General features: G+C 43.0%; 1 protein-coding gene across 1 annotated transcript in view; it reads left to right on the top strand.

Moving 5' to 3' along the window:
* The window catches only part of ALDH1A3 (aldehyde dehydrogenase 1 family member A3), a 35,623-nt gene that overhangs the window by 14,893 nt on the left and 3,818 nt on the right, over positions 1-16,912 (top strand). The window contains exons 6-12 of the mRNA XM_027714771.2: positions 1,473-1,601; positions 3,892-4,005; positions 6,831-6,933; positions 7,917-8,101; positions 13,234-13,398; positions 15,229-15,386; positions 16,567-16,641. Of these exons, the coding sequence (XP_027570572.1) occupies positions 1,473-1,601; positions 3,892-4,005; positions 6,831-6,933; positions 7,917-8,101; positions 13,234-13,398; positions 15,229-15,386; positions 16,567-16,641 (929 nt within the window). The remainder of the gene's footprint in view (positions 1-1,472; positions 1,602-3,891; positions 4,006-6,830; positions 6,934-7,916; positions 8,102-13,233; positions 13,399-15,228; positions 15,387-16,566; positions 16,642-16,912) is intronic.

Here is a 16,912-nt window from a genome sequence, read left to right as displayed (position 1 = left end):
CAACAAAACCACATCTGTCTTCAGTTTACTCAGAACAAATCTTCTCCAGTTTTTTTTTCCCCAATTTGATCTCAGTAACACCAACAGTCTGTGGGTTTCTATGTTCCTACTTGATTGAAAAAGATTCTGTCACTGTTCTGTATATGTCTCCCTAGACCAATTAACAGTCCTCCCTTTTTCCTGTGGCTTGACTATATTTAAACCAGTGTTCTTAGCAAGGGAAGTTCTAAGTGCAGCATATGGCTGATTTTTATCCCAAGGTGATATCATGAGGCAGCCCTGGAGTCCTTTACTGTTATTTTCACCAACCACTCTGCAGCAGAAAGCTCCTAATGGAGTTATGTCATGGTCTGAAAGTGTAGAAAAGCAGTGTAGGTGTGAATGGCTCAAGATGCAAAGTCAGGCCTCTAAGAAGGCTTAGGAGAAAAAGACAAATGGGCAAATTATGGGATGTGGCCATTGGAGAGGATCACTGAAATGGAACAGACCTGGGAAAAAGAGTGAAACATGTTAAAGAATAGCACTTGAGACTAAATTCTGCTTTGTCTCAGGCTGCTGGGTTAGAACAGAACTCATTGCTTAAAAGTTACACTGCTAATTTCTTTGTAAGTGTGAATCTGTGGATTCCTAACATATTTGGCTTCTTTGTTGATAGTTAAAGCCCTTGGCTTGAGTCTTGACAAGAAGTCCCCTTACTGTTGGCCTGCTTCCATCATCCCTGAAGCAGCATTAATTATTTTTAATGAAGAAATCCTTTCTGCTGCCAAATGACCTTTTTGAGATTCATTGTGAGCTACATTTTCCACTTCTTGCTTAGGCTCCAAAATCTACAAATACACATGACCATGAAAGAGATTAGCACAGAGTAAACTGATGTGGACTGGTTCCTAATTCTAAATTAGAAAACTAATTGGAAAGGAACAATTTACAATTTGAAGGCAGGATAAGAGCTCCCCTAGATTTCCATGACTGAACAACCCACTGCAGATTCCTAGTTATAAACCTGGAACTGAATGATATTGTATAACTCCTGACTACTCAGCCAATGCCTAACAGAGAAAAATGAGGTTTTTTTCAATGAGTAGTTGCACCCTGCGATTCCCCACATACGGATGCTGTGCAAAAGTGATACATCAGGAAACTGCCTCCAACACAGTTTCTGTGAACAGCCAAAATCCTACACGAAGTGTGATCAAACTCCTGTAAAGAATGAGGTCACATCATACAGAAATTTGTCCAACTTACAGGATTAGCGTGAGCACTGCCAGCAATATTAGGGATCTCAGGGGGAAATCAAGGAAGTTATACTCTGTAGTCCAGGCAAACACAGTATTGTAAGCAGACACTTCTCTTCATGGCTTTCCTCCCAGTTCTTTTTCTCCCTGAGCCGTGAGAAGGTGGGGAAAACACTTTGTGGAAGTGAGTAGGTGACTGTGCCAGGCTGGTCTGACCAGTGACTTGTGTTCTTGCAGTGGAACTTCCCTTTGCTGATGCTGGTTTGGAAGATGGCACCAGCCCTGTGCTGTGGGAACACTCTGGTTATCAAGCCAGCTGAACAAACTCCCCTCACGTCGTTGTACATCGGCTCTCTGGTCAAGGAGGTGAGGAAATCTCAACATCCTGTCGAGGTTCTCTTAAGGTTGTAAGTAGGATTTTTGAATTGGCTGTCCAGAGTTTTAAATTTTAAAGATATTAAAACCTCACAAGGGAAAGTGAGAACAAGCTCTGTATTCAGTGTTTCTTCACAAAGACCTTCGTGACTGACAGTGACTGGCTGGGAGCAAAGATCACAAAACCTGTACGTTTTTCTCCTTTCTCAGGAAACTGCAGAGAGAAAAAATGGTGCTTTTATTCCTCTGCCTTGTCTTCCCTTCTCCCAAATGAGGGAAAAACAACAGCTCAGTTTTATTAGACAATGGGACAAAAAAGAGTGTGATTAGACAGCAGTGTTGTGTTTGTTGTTTTTAAGTGGGATAATTCAACCAAGACAGAGTGTCCTGGGAAACAATTCTTCGTCATTTCTGTGGTTCATAGAACAATTTAGCTATGTCTGGCCTGTAAAGTCAACTGAAATAAAGGGAAGATCGTAGGTTGGGGTTTTAAAAATGTTGCCTTAGGGCTTGTCAGGTAGGATCTGTTGTGCCCTGTTCATCATACAGAGGGGGTGGGAGGTGCACAGAACCTTCCAGCACTGGTCAGAACATCAGCTTCCTATAGCTACGGATGTGACTCACTGAGGAAAACTAAAGGAGTTGTGGGTATGCTTTTTCCTCTCAGCTGGAAGTCTGTTTGTTAGGCTCAGTCAAATGATGCTGATGATTTTGTCTGTTCTTGGCTTAGCCTGGGAGAAAACAGAAGGATATGTTGATAATTGACACTTAGGGCTTCTCCATCAGGAAAAGAAGTGGGGAAAAATAATACCAGTGAAATATTTCCTACAATTGCTTGACTTAATAAGATCACACGAGGTGAGTGCAGTTGTCATGGCTTTTAGTGAGCCCTGCCACACCACTGCTTTTTTCACTCTTGACATGCAGCTCCCCAAACGCAGGCATAGCATCTTCCCCCCAAAAAACCCCATTCAGTTCTGGTAAAATTAATGTTTTGAGCTGGAATTCTAAGCTCGCTGTTTCTCACAGTTGATCTTCAAGGCAGAAGTGTAATTAGAGCAGAATAATTTTATTTGGAGATGCTCCTTTCTCCACCCAAAATTAGATAAATTCTTTGCAGTTTTTCAGAAGAATAAGTTAAACTTTTTTGGTTTTCATCTTTAAAAGGATGCAGAAGATGTTACCACACAAGTGAAGCTACGTGTTGGGTTCAATGAAATAATTTCAGGCCAACCAAAATATTTTGGCTTTCATTTTTGCTGAAAAACAGAAAAAACTTTTTGGCTCAGTATGTTCTGAACCAATTTTTTGCTTCCTTGTGGCTTTGCTGCTTACTCCAAACACCATTACTTGCACAGTTTGACACGCAGTGTTTGCTTGAAAACTCATTAGCCAAGACACAAACTCTATTAAGTGCACTTTTGTCATTGTCACATCTAGAGAAGAAATGAGACTGCCCTTTCAATTTGTGAAGGGAAAACTGGGGAAAAAAGGTCTTATGAGGATAACTTTTTGCAAGATAGTACATGAGCAATTGCTTCCTTTTTTATTTAAAAGGAGAAACTGCATTTATTGAGATTTTTATACTAAAAAGTCATAAGAAACAAAGCAAATGTGTTACATTCTGCAATTCCATCATTAGAAATTGCAGGAAAAACAACCTTGTGCTATCAGTAGTAGGGAAGGACTAACCTAGAAGAGCATAATCCTTGAAACTCCAGTAAATCTCTCAGTTCTCCTCGCACTAGAATTTCACCTACAGTTTTGCTATTTGTCTCTTTTGGCAAAATTACTAGTTGGCTAATCTAGCTTGTAAATGTGGTGGAAACTTGCATAAGTCTGTTACCATCTGCTTTTGTATTCCTGTTTTATTAGCCCCATCATCTAGTGAGGTTTTACTGACTTCTTAATCCCTCTGGCCCCTGAAGAACCACAAACGTCAACCTTTGTTCAAAGCAAACTTTCATTCAGTTACCCCTTGGCTCCAGCTGCACTGCAGTAGCTGGGGGCCAAGTTTGGCCAAAAGACTCACTCTCTTTAGACTTAAAACTGGGATTTCTCCAAGAATTCTTACTGCAACTTGGCATTTCCTAAGCATGGCTGTGAGTTTCACCCACGTCTACTCCAGCTGGTAGCACCCAGCCATGTTACTGGAAAGTCTGTAAAACAGGGATGTATCTGGTAAGAGCTCCAAGGAGTACAGTACAACTAATTCAAGCTCCCTGAGAAACGAGCTGTGCTCTCAAAATCTCTACAGATCTGTATTTAACCTCTGTTTCAGGTGGGTTTCCCTCCTGGTGTGGTGAACATTGTGCCAGGCTATGGTCCCACAGCTGGAGCTGCAATTTCTACCCATGACAATATTGATAAAATTGCTTTTACTGGATCAACCAAGGTAGGTGATGGATTTCTCATAGGACACCTGCTGTCCCTCTTTGCATTCTCTTCTAAACTGTCATTCACATAGGACTGGACCAATGAAATGTTGGTGATTTCTGTATAGCAAACACCTTTTTCCATCCCATTCTGTGGGACAGGACTTCTCAGAAGTGTTTGGTATTTGTCTAATTCAGGTCCTTGTGCTAATCCCACATCTCTGTAAGCTGAGTTTTGCCAAACCACCATATTTCTGTCAGAACTGAATAGGTGCTCTGATACAAGACAGTGTACAGAGCAGGCTGGCAGTGACTTAACACCATGTCATTGACCTGATGGAGCTTCTGGGCAAGTTTTCCTGCCAGTCCTGCCCTGCAACTGGAAAACATGTCAGTCAGAGCCCTGAACAATTCTTCCTTGGCTTTAGTTACCTCTGAGGAACTTAGGACTTAAACAAAAACATGGCCCCGTGCCCAAGGCTTCCTCTGCTGACGTGGAGGGGATTAACATTTCAGCCTCTTCTGAGACCTGCACAGTAAAGCACCTTCTATTCAGTTTTTTCCTGTAAATAGGTACATCTGACTTGTTTATTAGAGGAGTGGAAGTGAGACCTCTGCACTCTTAGTCCCCTACAGCCATCCTCTTCTGTACCTACATGGGGGAAAGTGCACATGGCCTGGCCAAGTCCATGGAATTGAGCACAGCTGAGACATGCAAAAAAAATTGCCTCCAGTAATCACTGCTGAAAATTCTCAAACAAAAGATTGCTTAGAAATGTGAATGTTTTTCCACTGACTGCTTGAAATGTTTCTTGCGTATCCACACCCCCTGAAGAGAGGCAGTGTCCAAAGAATGGAAATGCTGACACCAGTGGAGGCAGTTGAGGCAAATATAGTCTCTTCTTTATTTCTTTGAGGAACATTGTTCTTGTTGAGCATTTGCTGAGTTCATCCGTTCTTATGTCTGTCCTCGTAACTGCAGAGTGTAATCTGAATGTATAATGATGACAAATTACCTTGAAAGGTGTTCTTGGCCGGTAAAGGTAACTCTAAACACTCAAAAGCTGCTGCATTTACCAACACTACCATCTAGTGGCTTTGTGTACATTCAAGCTGCCGTGAATATCCCATAGGAAAAGGTGTGTTAAGCCTCTGTTTCTGTACAGGGATCATGGGAACAAACACAAATGCAATAAAGTAAAAGCTCACAATGAGCTTTTACTCTCTTGATAGTTGGTCTAATCTCAGAGTTTACTCAGTGTCATGCTTCTCTCCAAATCCTAGATCAGAAACTTTTAGCCCAGATGAGACTCTGGCTGTGTGAAAACAATGGAGCTTATAGACTCATCCAGCCCACATGGATCTGTTTGGGTTTTTAATGAAAAAGGAGTATCCAGTGGATTAGTGGCAGAAGGAAAATTTCAGCTGCTGGAGCCTGTAGGCAAAAAAACTCCTGTAGACACTGTGCTTGTCTCCTAATCCATGGGTGTGCAGGAAACACCGAGGGAGACAGATTCTTTGCTAATGCATGTGTAATTTAGAAGTGTTCTCTTCCCCCTCCACCCATCTGTGAGTTCAGCTGCATCTCTGCAGTATTTGCAGCACAATGCTACTGTTTCTGAGCCAGGAAGTGAAGCTAATTCAAAATATATTTTGACTTAGTTTTTAAGCCCCAGCTCAGGCTCAGTGCCAGCTTGGAAATACTGATCTTAAACTCCATGAGAATTTTCCCATCTAGATTTCTTCTTTTCTCTTACTTTATTAACTTACTCCTCTTTGGCCAGCTAGCTTGTAGTAATGCCTCTTGCAAAGCTATGATGCATCACTTATTTCTGCTGTCTCCAGGACTAAGCTCTGAGTGACTAGAGATGATCTGTACTGCTAAGTTCAGAGTCATGCTCGAGTTACAAAGTTACATGAGAAATACAGACCTGTAACTGCCAGCCAGCTGCCCCATGCTTTCCTTGTTCACAGTTCCACTCCAGGGAAACAGTATTTTTAGGCAGTAATAAGGTTTCCATGTGCAAAGGTAAAATACAAGAAAATCAGTTATAATAGAAACGAATTCAAATGTAAGGTCACTCTTAAGAAGTTAACCTGTCCTAACAACTAAAGCTTCCAAATAACTTTAATTCCTACTCTTTCTAACAAAATTAGATGACTAAACTCTGGAAGCAGAGTAAATCCTCCCCTTCAGAAGAGGGTGGCCAGATAAATGCCAATAGGTGGTCAGAGCAGATTCCTGGGCAGAAAGTGCCATGGCAGACTAGTTGGAGTTTCTCTGTTGACATCCTCAGGTGTTGCCTCGGATGGAACATGTCTCAGCTACTCTTGTGTGTGGAGCAGCTCAGCCTAAACTGTCAGAAAGTATTAGTTTTCTCCTAAATGTCAAAATCACTGCATGGCTTTTTGGTGCGGGAGTGCTATCAGATAGGAACAGTGAGTTCCTATCATTGACTTGGCAAGATTTACTCTTAAGAAGTTTAAATTTGCAATTTTTAAAAGTAAAACTTGTAGCCCTTGGAGCCAGTTGACTGCCAGTGTTGCTCGCTGGGTTGCACTGGGTGGGAAATGCCTTGTTCTACTGCTCTGAGTAGCAGATAACTTCAGATCCTGTAGCTCTCTCACATAGCTCACCCTTTCAGATCTGCCTAAACCAAACCTTAATTCTGGGACTGGTTTTGACCCAGCACAGCACAGCAGTAGGAAACTCAGACTCCTTGACTTCTACCTGCTTCAGCCTCCTGTTGGGCTCTCCCACCCTTGTCAGCATCACATTTGGCACACTGAGTTGAGATTTTCAGGGGAAAAAACTCATATCCTCTTTTGTGTCTCACTGCTGCAGGTTGGCAAACTGATCAAGGAAGCTGCTTCTAAAAGCAACCTCAAAAGGGTGACATTAGAGCTGGGAGGGAAAAACCCCTGCATCGTGTGTGCAGACGCAGACTGTGAGTATGGGCTGCTGGGTTTGCTGTAAGAGGCTGAGCATGGTGGGGTTTGTGTGTCTCTGCTGTCCTTTGGCAGCTCACAGGGCTGGGGTTTGCCACCACATCCACCCCAAAACCTGGAGAAAACCTGTCTTAGAGCAGGGTACAGTTCTGCATCGCTGGAGCTCTTTCCCGGGGCAGGGATCGTTCCCATGGCCCATGTTGCCTTCTCTGGGGATGGCTGCAGTTGCAGATAAATCTTGCATTTGTATTTCTGCTGTTTGTGTGCTTTCTTTTTGGTTGGCAGTGCTGCAGAGCCTGAGCCAAGCACTGGGGAAAGCAGTTTTCTGGAAAGCAGCCCCTATGCAGGCATTCCTGTGACAGGAGAGTTTTGTAGGACCTGATCTAATCCAGCCTTCACCTCTATCCTGGCGGTCTGCAGGGCTCATTTAACAAGTTTTGTTGTGATTTTGTTACACTAGGAGATACGTGTAACCTGTGACCACGAAAATAGTTGGAAAATTGTATTTGGGCTTCAGGAAAATATTCTCCACTCTCCTGCTCAGCACAGCAGAGGTTGGAATCAGAGGTATTTGTGCCAGTTGCTAATAGGGAGCCTTGCAAGGACCTGGCCAAAGCTGGCACACTGCTTTCTGAATAATCACTACTGAAACTAGTCTTTAGGAATCAATGCATGGTATCCAGGAATCCACATTTGAATTCCCACTGCAAGAAAAGCTGGTCAGTGCCTTCAGTGAGTCCTTGTGGAACAAGGTATCAGGAACTATGGCAAACTAGACCTTGAGACAAAAGGCAGGAAGGGGGGGTGGATACAATAAGAGATCTGGTTTGGGGGCAGTGGGAGGCCCTGTGAGTGCCTCCACTGGGTGTGGACCATCCGTCAGCCTTTTTTTGAGGAGTTTTTCCAAAGAGAAAAGAAACACTGGAAGGGTTGAAACTGTGCATGTGGTAACACTTCTCCCTCCTCCTGGGCCATCTTGCAGTGGATTTGGCAGTGGAATGTGCCCACCAAGGCGTGTTCTTCAACCAGGGGCAGTGCTGCACGGCGGCCTCGCGGGTGTTCGTGGAGGAGCAGATCTACCCGGAGTTCGTCAAGCGCAGCGTGGAGTTTGCCAAGAAGAGACTCGTTGGAGACCCCTTTGATGCCAGAACTGAACAAGGGCCCCAGGTAACTGTGTGCCTGAGAACAGTTTATTGTTTGGTTTTTGGTTGTGGTTTTGTTTAGTTTTCCTTGTGTAAATATTATCCTTACGAATACGGTCCCAGCAGAAGTGCCGAGGGGTGAGTAATGTATCATGGCTTTATTTTTCCTCTCCATTTTAAATATCAATTAATCACAACTGTTGAAATGTTATGTTGTAATTTTTTTTTAAAAACACAAATGTATTTAATTCAGTTCTTATCCAGCTCTAAGGAAGGGGCTGTCTTCCTGGTCCAGTAACACAAAGCACGTTGCACTGAGCCATAGCACTGCTCAGAAGAGTTCAGCTGAATGGCCATTCAGCTCCTTGGCTGTGCTGGTGATGACAAGTAGTTAGAGCCCAGGGACTCCTGAGTCCTCAGTTTCCTTCTCTGCTCCCTTCCTTTGGAAAAGTTTCAGCTGAATTAGGAGGAAGAATCATGCCAAGCTGCTGTCAGGACTGGCCTCCTCAATGCTTCCAGAGCCTTCCTCTTAGTTTTTGCATTTGACGCAATCTGAGCTGTGCTGGAGAGCTCTGGAGGAAGGTGATCCTTGGGTCAGATCTTCTAACAGGCCCACTGTTTGCTACCAAAAATAAAGCAGAATTCCCAGAAATCTCTAGCCAAGGCCTCTTGTTCTCAGCACTGCATTGTGAGTTTAATTTCCTTGGTGCTGTGTAGGATCCCTCAGAGAACAGATGGCTCTGGGGACATCTGCCTCCCCTTATCTGGACCTGAATCTGCACATGATTCATGCATGGCATGTCCTCCTGCATGGGGAATAAGATGATGTACACCCCCTGTTCATGCTGAGGCTGCATCCAGCCCTATAACTTGCCTAGAAAGAGATTTCAAACTGCTCAGAAGTCTGAGAAAAATACTCCCATGCTGAGACTTGTCTGCAGAGATGAGCTGACCCTCAAGCTGTTTCAAGGTCTGCTCTTACCTTCTGTTAAGGGCTGCCAGCTTTGGGCGTTTGTTTGTTGTTTGGTATTTTTTAATATGACATCATCCTAAACCTTATCCAGCAGAAGCAGTAAGTGAGCTGCAGTTATTGGTCCCATCAGGACCATGTTCACCTGGCTGTGCTGACAGAGACCACTGAGTTCATGAGAACAGCCCCTAAATTCACAGGAAGTAACTGTGAGGTTTTAAAGGGTGAAACACCCTGCAGTGATTGGAACACATAGAACTGGGCTGCTTATTTCAGTTCATCTGTGCTCCCAGCTCTTGCCAGAGCGCTCCTCAGGGCACAACTATGGCACAGCACCATCCTCTGGGATCACTGTGGCTTAAGGGAGACTCCTTGCTTACAGAGCTGTAATTAAGGGTAACAGTGAGTCCAATCAGCAGTGTCTGGTCAGATTTTAAATATGGCCCATCTGTCTTCTTTCCCTGCTCTGGCTTACCTGTTACACTTGTAGCTAGGGGAGATAGCACACCCCCACACACCTGAACTCCTGTGCATGCAACTGTCAAAGCCCAAGATGGGAAGGTGTTGAGAGAGTGGGAGGAAACTGTAAATCCCAAAGCTTTTATGTGGTTGCCAGTGCAAAGGAACAACCTCTTCCTCTTCAGCTCTGGTTCCTTGCTCTCTGGAGCCTATGCTGTGGGCACACACAGGAACTTCAGCAGAGGAGAGAAATGATGCAGTGTCACAAGGACTTAAAATACCTTCTAAAGTAGCAAAGATTCACACCTGCCCACAAGTTACTGTTCAAATGTGAAGTTTCCAGTTCAATTTTTTTCCCTGTTCCTGAAGTAACCTGCTTGGCTGTGAGGGGATTTTTTATCTTGAACTGATGGATAAGGGAAGAATCACCAGGAAAAAATAATCTGTCTTCCTCTTCTTCATCTCTCCCCATCAGGTGCTTCAGATCCAACCTGTTGCTTTCATTCTCCTTTTGTGTAGGTCAGGGGGAACATACACAACAGCATTACAAAAATGGCCACATGCTACTGCATAGATCCCACTTTGGGATGGTCACTTAGAAGGCAACAGTGGGAAGGAGTTGGAGCCAACCTTTAGGCTGACAGGGTTTGTAGCCCATGATCTTTTTGGTCCTACATCGTCTGTAGGTGATGACAATCCTGTTCCACAAGAAGTTGATGTAAGCTAGTCCTGGAAAAGTGGTCCCATGTGCAGCTGTTTGTTCCTACATTGCACTGCACTGGTTTGGGGAATGGGCTGATTCAGGTCTAATGCAGCCTTTTTGGAAGTGAGGAAGAAAGGTTTTACTCAGGTCAGTTCCCTGATGTGCATTACTGTGTACTGGCATGGGTGCTCGTGGCATGGATGTGGGGAAAAGACTGTCAGCTGCAAGATTGGGTTATGCTGATATAAACTGTACTACTCTGATCAAAATTAGGTCAGCTTTAAACAGTATTAAATTTAGACAGAAATGAGGCATGCTTCTGATGAGACCTTTCCAAAACTCACATGTGTCTGGCAGTGCTGACTGGCTGGAATTCAAAGGACACCACAAGGAACCTGTGGGGTGATCAGGACTGTTTGAGCAGAGTGCCAACCCCAAATCCAGACCAAGGGCGATTTTTAATTTTGGATTCCTGGGAGCTGTATCACAGGAAGCAATAAAGTAAATCTGCACAGATGGCAAACTGGTTAACCAGGGCATCATACAACTGGGAACAGCCAACTGCATTAGATGAGACTAATGTCCTGGTGGACTAGAACAGGGATTAGATTAGAACAAGACTAGACTACTTTTGCTATTTTAGAACCCCAAATACTGGGATTTGTGGACTGTAAGACCTAGTCTACAAGAATAAAATTAACACTAATCATGGCAATTGCTAGCCAGGAGTTATTCAGCCTAAAACATATAATTTGATTTATAAGATGGTGAATATTTTCCTTTGACTGTATATATGCACCTCAGGATTAAAGTGTGAAAGTAAAATATGTAAGTAGAAAGGGTCTGTTTCCAATACTGTTGGACCCAGTTGTGGGTTATTTTGTAGGATTACAAATGCTAGAATTGGAAAAGGAAAAACTTCTCCTTGTGGTCTTGACTTAAATGAAGCAAGAGATGAAGATTTGGGGGTTCTCAGATTTTTGGCATTGCAGTCATCCTTAGAAGCCTCCTTCTCTATTGAATTAGATGAATAAATAGTAGAATTTGCTTTACCAGATCATGTGTTTTTAATAGAAGTCAATGCTTGAACCATAAATAATAGTGGAGTAGGGGACAGAATTTAAACAAGCCTTGCAAGCTCTAGTTACAATGACAAACAGTTCCACCCTTGCATGTCATTTTTACAAATGTTTTCTTTCCCCAGTGTCTTTTCATCTAACTGTAGTTTGCCTTGCAACAAGTTACAGCTGTATAAATATCCTTGTTTTGTTTTCTGTGATGTGAAGTGGATGGACTGGATTGGTCTGGATCACAGACATGCCGGGATGGAAAGCACTTGCAGATATTTTCAAATTATTTACACTTGGCAACTAAGCAACCAGGCAAATAGACAACGTGTCTGACACCTGCCAAGCTCACTGTGTGACACTGTATCCTACATGAGGACACACATTTCCTCGTGCAGTAGCATGTATGAAGTGTGTCCTTAACACTGGAGAGAACACAAGCACTTGGTACAAGCTGTCCACAGTGCATGAGAGACACACACATCTGTGTGGCAGCAGATGTGCTGTTCTCTGTTTTCCCTGTGTAGCAGAAGTACCCCAAGGACACCCTCCTGCAGCTTTGATATTTGTCTAAAAGCATGAAAACTTGGATTGTGTGTGGCCAGGATTAACTAGGGACAGGATATAGTCTGTAATCTGGAGGAGTCAAGTGTGGAACACTCCATGTAAACAGTCCCAACTGGCAACTGGCCCTGCTGAAATAAAAACAGATGCTGAGGGAGGGGGATTGAACAGCACAAGCATCTGGAGATACCTGGTATTCAGAATAACCCCCCAGGCTGCCAGGGCACCTCAAAACAGTGGGTGGAGTCCTTTATTTAACCACCTCAATACATTTGTCAAGCTTTTTGTTAGTTTTACTCTTTTAAAACACTTCTGTAAGAATTTTACCACCTCCAGAGTGCTGCGATGATGTGTTTCATCACTAAATTATGCATCATGCCAATAGCCAGGTCTGTTAGGAACCAATGGCTGTGGAGCACAAAGAAGGATCAGTACTGATCCAGAAGTGCTGGGGGTTTCTGCACCTCTTGCCAGCACAGAACCCATTGCTTGTGAAGTACATGATGTCTCCTCCAAGTCCTGGTGCAGCTTTGTGGTCCTGCCACTGGTCTGGCCTTTCACCTCTATGGAAATCCCTAATTAAAGACTGGTAACAACAGCACTTACTAATTGAGATTATTCCATATTTAGGTGTGGGTAAGGAGGAGTTAGACCAGGCTGGTAGTTAAAAGTGAGGATATGGCTCCCAGTGCAGAGAACCAAAAAATGCAGGGATAGTACTGGTCTCTAAAATCTGTGAAAAGAGATTCTGATTTTAAAAGCAAGGGTTCAGTGCAGCAGTTGTTCTGGAGTCACCCCACTAACAGGGCTTATTTTTGAGGCTGTACATAGATTGTGTGAGTGTGGAAGGAGATGGAGGCAGAGCTCACTGGGTTCTTCCAGCTGGGGACAGAGAGCTGGGGGTGAAGCTGCACATTGCAGCAAAATGGTTTATATACCCTGATTCTCCCTCCCTTGCGGCGATTCTGTTGGTCAGATCCCTTGCTGAGCCCAGCAAAACCCATCTCAGGCTGTTCTCATGCTGCTACTGAGATAAATCAGTGGTTGAAGAAGGTCTGTAAGTCCTAGAGCTCGAGTGAGGTGAGCTGTGGGAGTGCATATCCAGGACACAGAGGAAGGGAAAGTGGGGAGACCCCTCCCTGTGGCAGCAAACTGTTAGATCAGATTACACAATCCCATGCAACTTCACCTTCTGTTTCCTGTGGCTCAGGGCTGTGCCCATGTTCTGTCTCTCACCCTGTTCATTGCCTGACTGTCCTATCCTAAACTGAGGTGTTAACTGACCTGGTTTGACAGTGCCCTGCAAACCTGCCCCTGGGCCACATTCCTTGACTTGGTCTCTGGAACCACGATAATAAAGGCACTGCTGTTTCTTTTCCTTTTGTGTCTGACAGATTGACCAAAAACAGTTTGATAAAATCCTGGAGCTGATAGAAAGTGGGAAGAAAGAAGGGGCGAAGCTGGAGTGTGGGGGTCTTGCCATTGAAGACAGAGGCCTGTTCATAAAACCCACTGTGTTTTCAGAGGTCACTGACAACATGCGAATCGCCAAAGAAGAGGTACAGTACAAGTCACTGGAATTTCATCTGCATTTACCACTGTAAATGGGAAAGAAAGAGTTATGGTTGTGGTTTGAAGTCAAAACTTGAGAGGAGGGTAGAAGTAATCTGTTCTCCTGATGAAGTATCTGCAAGATGAGCTTCAGGTTGGACTCTGTGTGTGAGCTGTAAGAGAAGAAGGGAAAAAGCAGAACAGAAAAAACTGTCAAAATGTTTTAGCATCATTTTTTATGCAATTTATAAGTGTCTGTTTGCCATCCCTTCCTAATGCCTTGCTGCTTTCCCTCATTTTCTTTGGTTTTCCAAAAGAGAATTAGCTCTGTGAGTGTACTCACTGGATAAGAACAAACCCAGATACAAACATAGTAGTTAACACTACTCTAGAGTTTTTAGTTCTCATTTCAGGAGAATTTGATATAATGCAAAATACGAGAACATGCCTTACCTGGATAAATGCTACTTTAGTAGTAATGGTCATGGAGGGGTTTCTGTCTGAATCCTTGATTTTAAATATAAATAACTGAGTAAAAGTAATGGAAACTGGCAGGATGGAGCAATTCTATTTATTCTTTGTCCTAAAGTTTGAAGGTTTTTCTAAAGACAGAGTTAAGCTTTATGGGAAAAGAACTCTGGGGCCTGCAGCTGGTGAGGAGGGAAGGAATGGCCACTGAAGAACTTCTCTCAAGTAGCCTTAGTGTCTCAAACAATCCCAGATTCCATTCTCATGGCAAAATCCCCTGAGGCTGACCATTTCTTTCCTATATGAAAACATGCTCAAAGCCAGCAAAGTGCAGATCTAATACTCTGGCTTTCATTATTCATCTGCAGAAATGTTGAACAAGCTGCATGTGATTAGATCCTGTGATATTCCTTTGAAATAGAAGTTAATCTACTTTTCATCGTGTTCCCCAATGGAAAAGAAGTAGTTGCCAAAGTCTAACTGGCACTTGTATTTTATAGTTTAGCCTAGTGCTTTTTATGGGGCTGCTTGCTGTTCGCTCCTGGCAGGATGTTTAAATGTCTCAGACCTGCCACAGAATCTCTAAGGAACGTGGGAAAGATATCAGTCACTCAGGGCATGAGTTACATTCTAAAAATAGAGGGAAAAAGCTGAAAATCCCATGACAGGCCTTTTCTTAATGAACTGACTCCAAATCCCAAGTCATGATTCATGAAGCTTATCCAGTTTCATTCATTTGCAGTTTTGTTGCAAATGCATGTTCACCCTTTGCCTAGGATCGAGGCTCCAGTTAAATACCTGGATATCCCAAAACAGACATTTAGAAACCCTTCTGTGACCCTAAAGGTAGCCCAAGTGACAAGTGAGTCTCCATCTCACCTTCAGTGGGGTTCATTGTGCTGTGAGACCTGGGAAGCCAAGTTTGTGGTCAAACACAGACGTGGTAAATGCAGAGCATGCAAATAAACTGCACACAGTGACAAAACCAGAGTTAAAATCAAGGAGGGAAACTTGCAGTCCTTGAAATATGTTAATTATTACTTGAGTACACTCAGCTTTAGAGTTCAAAAGGAGAGTTGTCAAGGAGTAAGGATGAAGCATTTGAAACTTGTCCAGATCTAACTCTGCTTGTTTTGATTGTTAGAAATGATCCATTAGTTGTTGGATCTTAGCACTGTATACAGCACATCACTGTGCTTCCTTTGAAGTTTCATTAGCAGTTTTTAAGAGACTCTATCAGTGACTTTCTAGAAGGCTAGGATGTAACATTTTAAATATATTATCCAAACAAAGCATCTGACTCCAATTACTTCAGAATTACCGTGATTACCAAAGGCTTTCCTGTACTGAAGTTTAATTGATATATGCAGATTTTTGGACCAGTTCAACCAATTATGAAGTTCAAGAGTATAGAAGAGGTGATAAGGAGAGCCAACAGTACCGAGTATGGACTCACGGCCGCGGTGTTCACAAAGAACCTGGACAGAGCCTTAACTCTGGCTTCAGCTCTGCAGTCAGGAACAGTCTGGTGAGCAGTGTGGGAATGGAGTGTGGGCTGGGAGTTGGTTTCCTGGGAGGGGAGAGGGCTTTATGACTTGCAATCACGTATAAATGCTGGAGGTGAGATGTATTAGTAGCCTGTTTAATTCTTTATGCTGCTCAGAAACAACATCCATTCCTCAAAATAAGGTGGTGAGGAATCGACAGTCTATCGAGAAATGGATTGGTTTTTCCTTCAGTTGATGTAGTTCTTTGTCTGAACAACCCTGGAAATGTAGGAGCTGTAGTAAATTCCACCGGACATGATGCCTTTCAAATCCTGTGTGTGTGTGTGTCGTGATCTTCAGGCACCACCAGCTGGGTCTTTGCTGCACAAACCAGTGTGGACAGTAGATGGCAACACACCACTGTCACAAAGAGCAGCTTTTATTGCTTACAGAATTCCTTATTTTATATTAGAATCATTTTAAAGATGGAATCTTGATTTTTTTTTTCCCACTCAATATAGGAATTTGATCTGATGTCTGATTTTGATGCACACAAAGGATTGATTTCAAGAGCTGGCACTTGAAGAATCTGCCTCAAATATTTAAGTAAAAATGGGATGTTGGGCTTTGAAGGATACATGTGCTGTACATGGAGCTGCAGACCTACAGCACAAGCCATAGCTGTCCCTTTTCAGTCACTTGATCTTACTGAGGTGCTGAGGAAGTGTCTGCATTAGCTTTTTCTCCCACATGTCTATAGAAATGGGCACAGTGCTTTCATTTTACTGCAACACAATTGTCTAATACAGTCCAAATCTTTTTCTATACCTGGAAGCGGATGCTGGGCCTGGTTGTGGGTGTTTAGACAGCTTTTGGAGTAAACATGGTCATTTCAGAACGTGCTTCATAAACTAGGGAATAGGCTGGACTATTTATTTTAATCACAGCTCTGAACACAGACTAAATTCCTGCTCTAGCATGAATGTCTTTGCCATTGGAGACTATGAAGTGAGATGTGGGTCAGTCTGAGTACCACTCAAAAGTTTTGTGTTTCTGCAACAAAATAAGATTTTATTGCTAAAATCTGATTTCTCAAGTGACCAAATTGTATAAAGAAAAAACTGACAGATTTCAGCCCTTTTTTGTATTGTTGTTGTTGTCATCATCTTGCTTCTCTTTGGTATTGAATTGTCTTTTTAAAAATTGATGTTTTTATTGTAGGATCAACTGTTACAACGCGCTCTATGCACAGGCTCCTTTCGGTGGCTTTAAAATGTCAGGCAATGGCAGAGAACTGTAAGTTTTACTCAATATTTTGTTTATATGTGGGTGGTGAATGCAATAACAATTGTGACTGTGAAAACACTGTTGAATTTGCTTTTAAACTATCAGCAGGCTACAGTGGGAGGTGCTAAGCCAGTACAGCGTGTATGTAAAGCATTCCTTCAGGAGTACCTTCGTATGTTTTATAAACTTTTAATAACTCCAGTTCAGGCAAGTCCACTTGGAAGCATTTTTCTATAGTGGTTAGGTTTTTAGATCAAGAGAGAAGTGTGACACCTTGGCT

This window comes from Pipra filicauda, unplaced genomic scaffold (genome assembly GCF_003945595.2).
Source record: "Pipra filicauda isolate LSUMZ 115617 unplaced genomic scaffold, ASM394559v2 scaffold70_size2993248_pilon, whole genome shotgun sequence".
Lineage (NCBI taxonomy): Eukaryota > Metazoa > Chordata > Aves > Passeriformes > Pipridae > Pipra > Pipra filicauda.
This window is presented reverse-complemented; position numbering and strand designations above follow the sequence as displayed.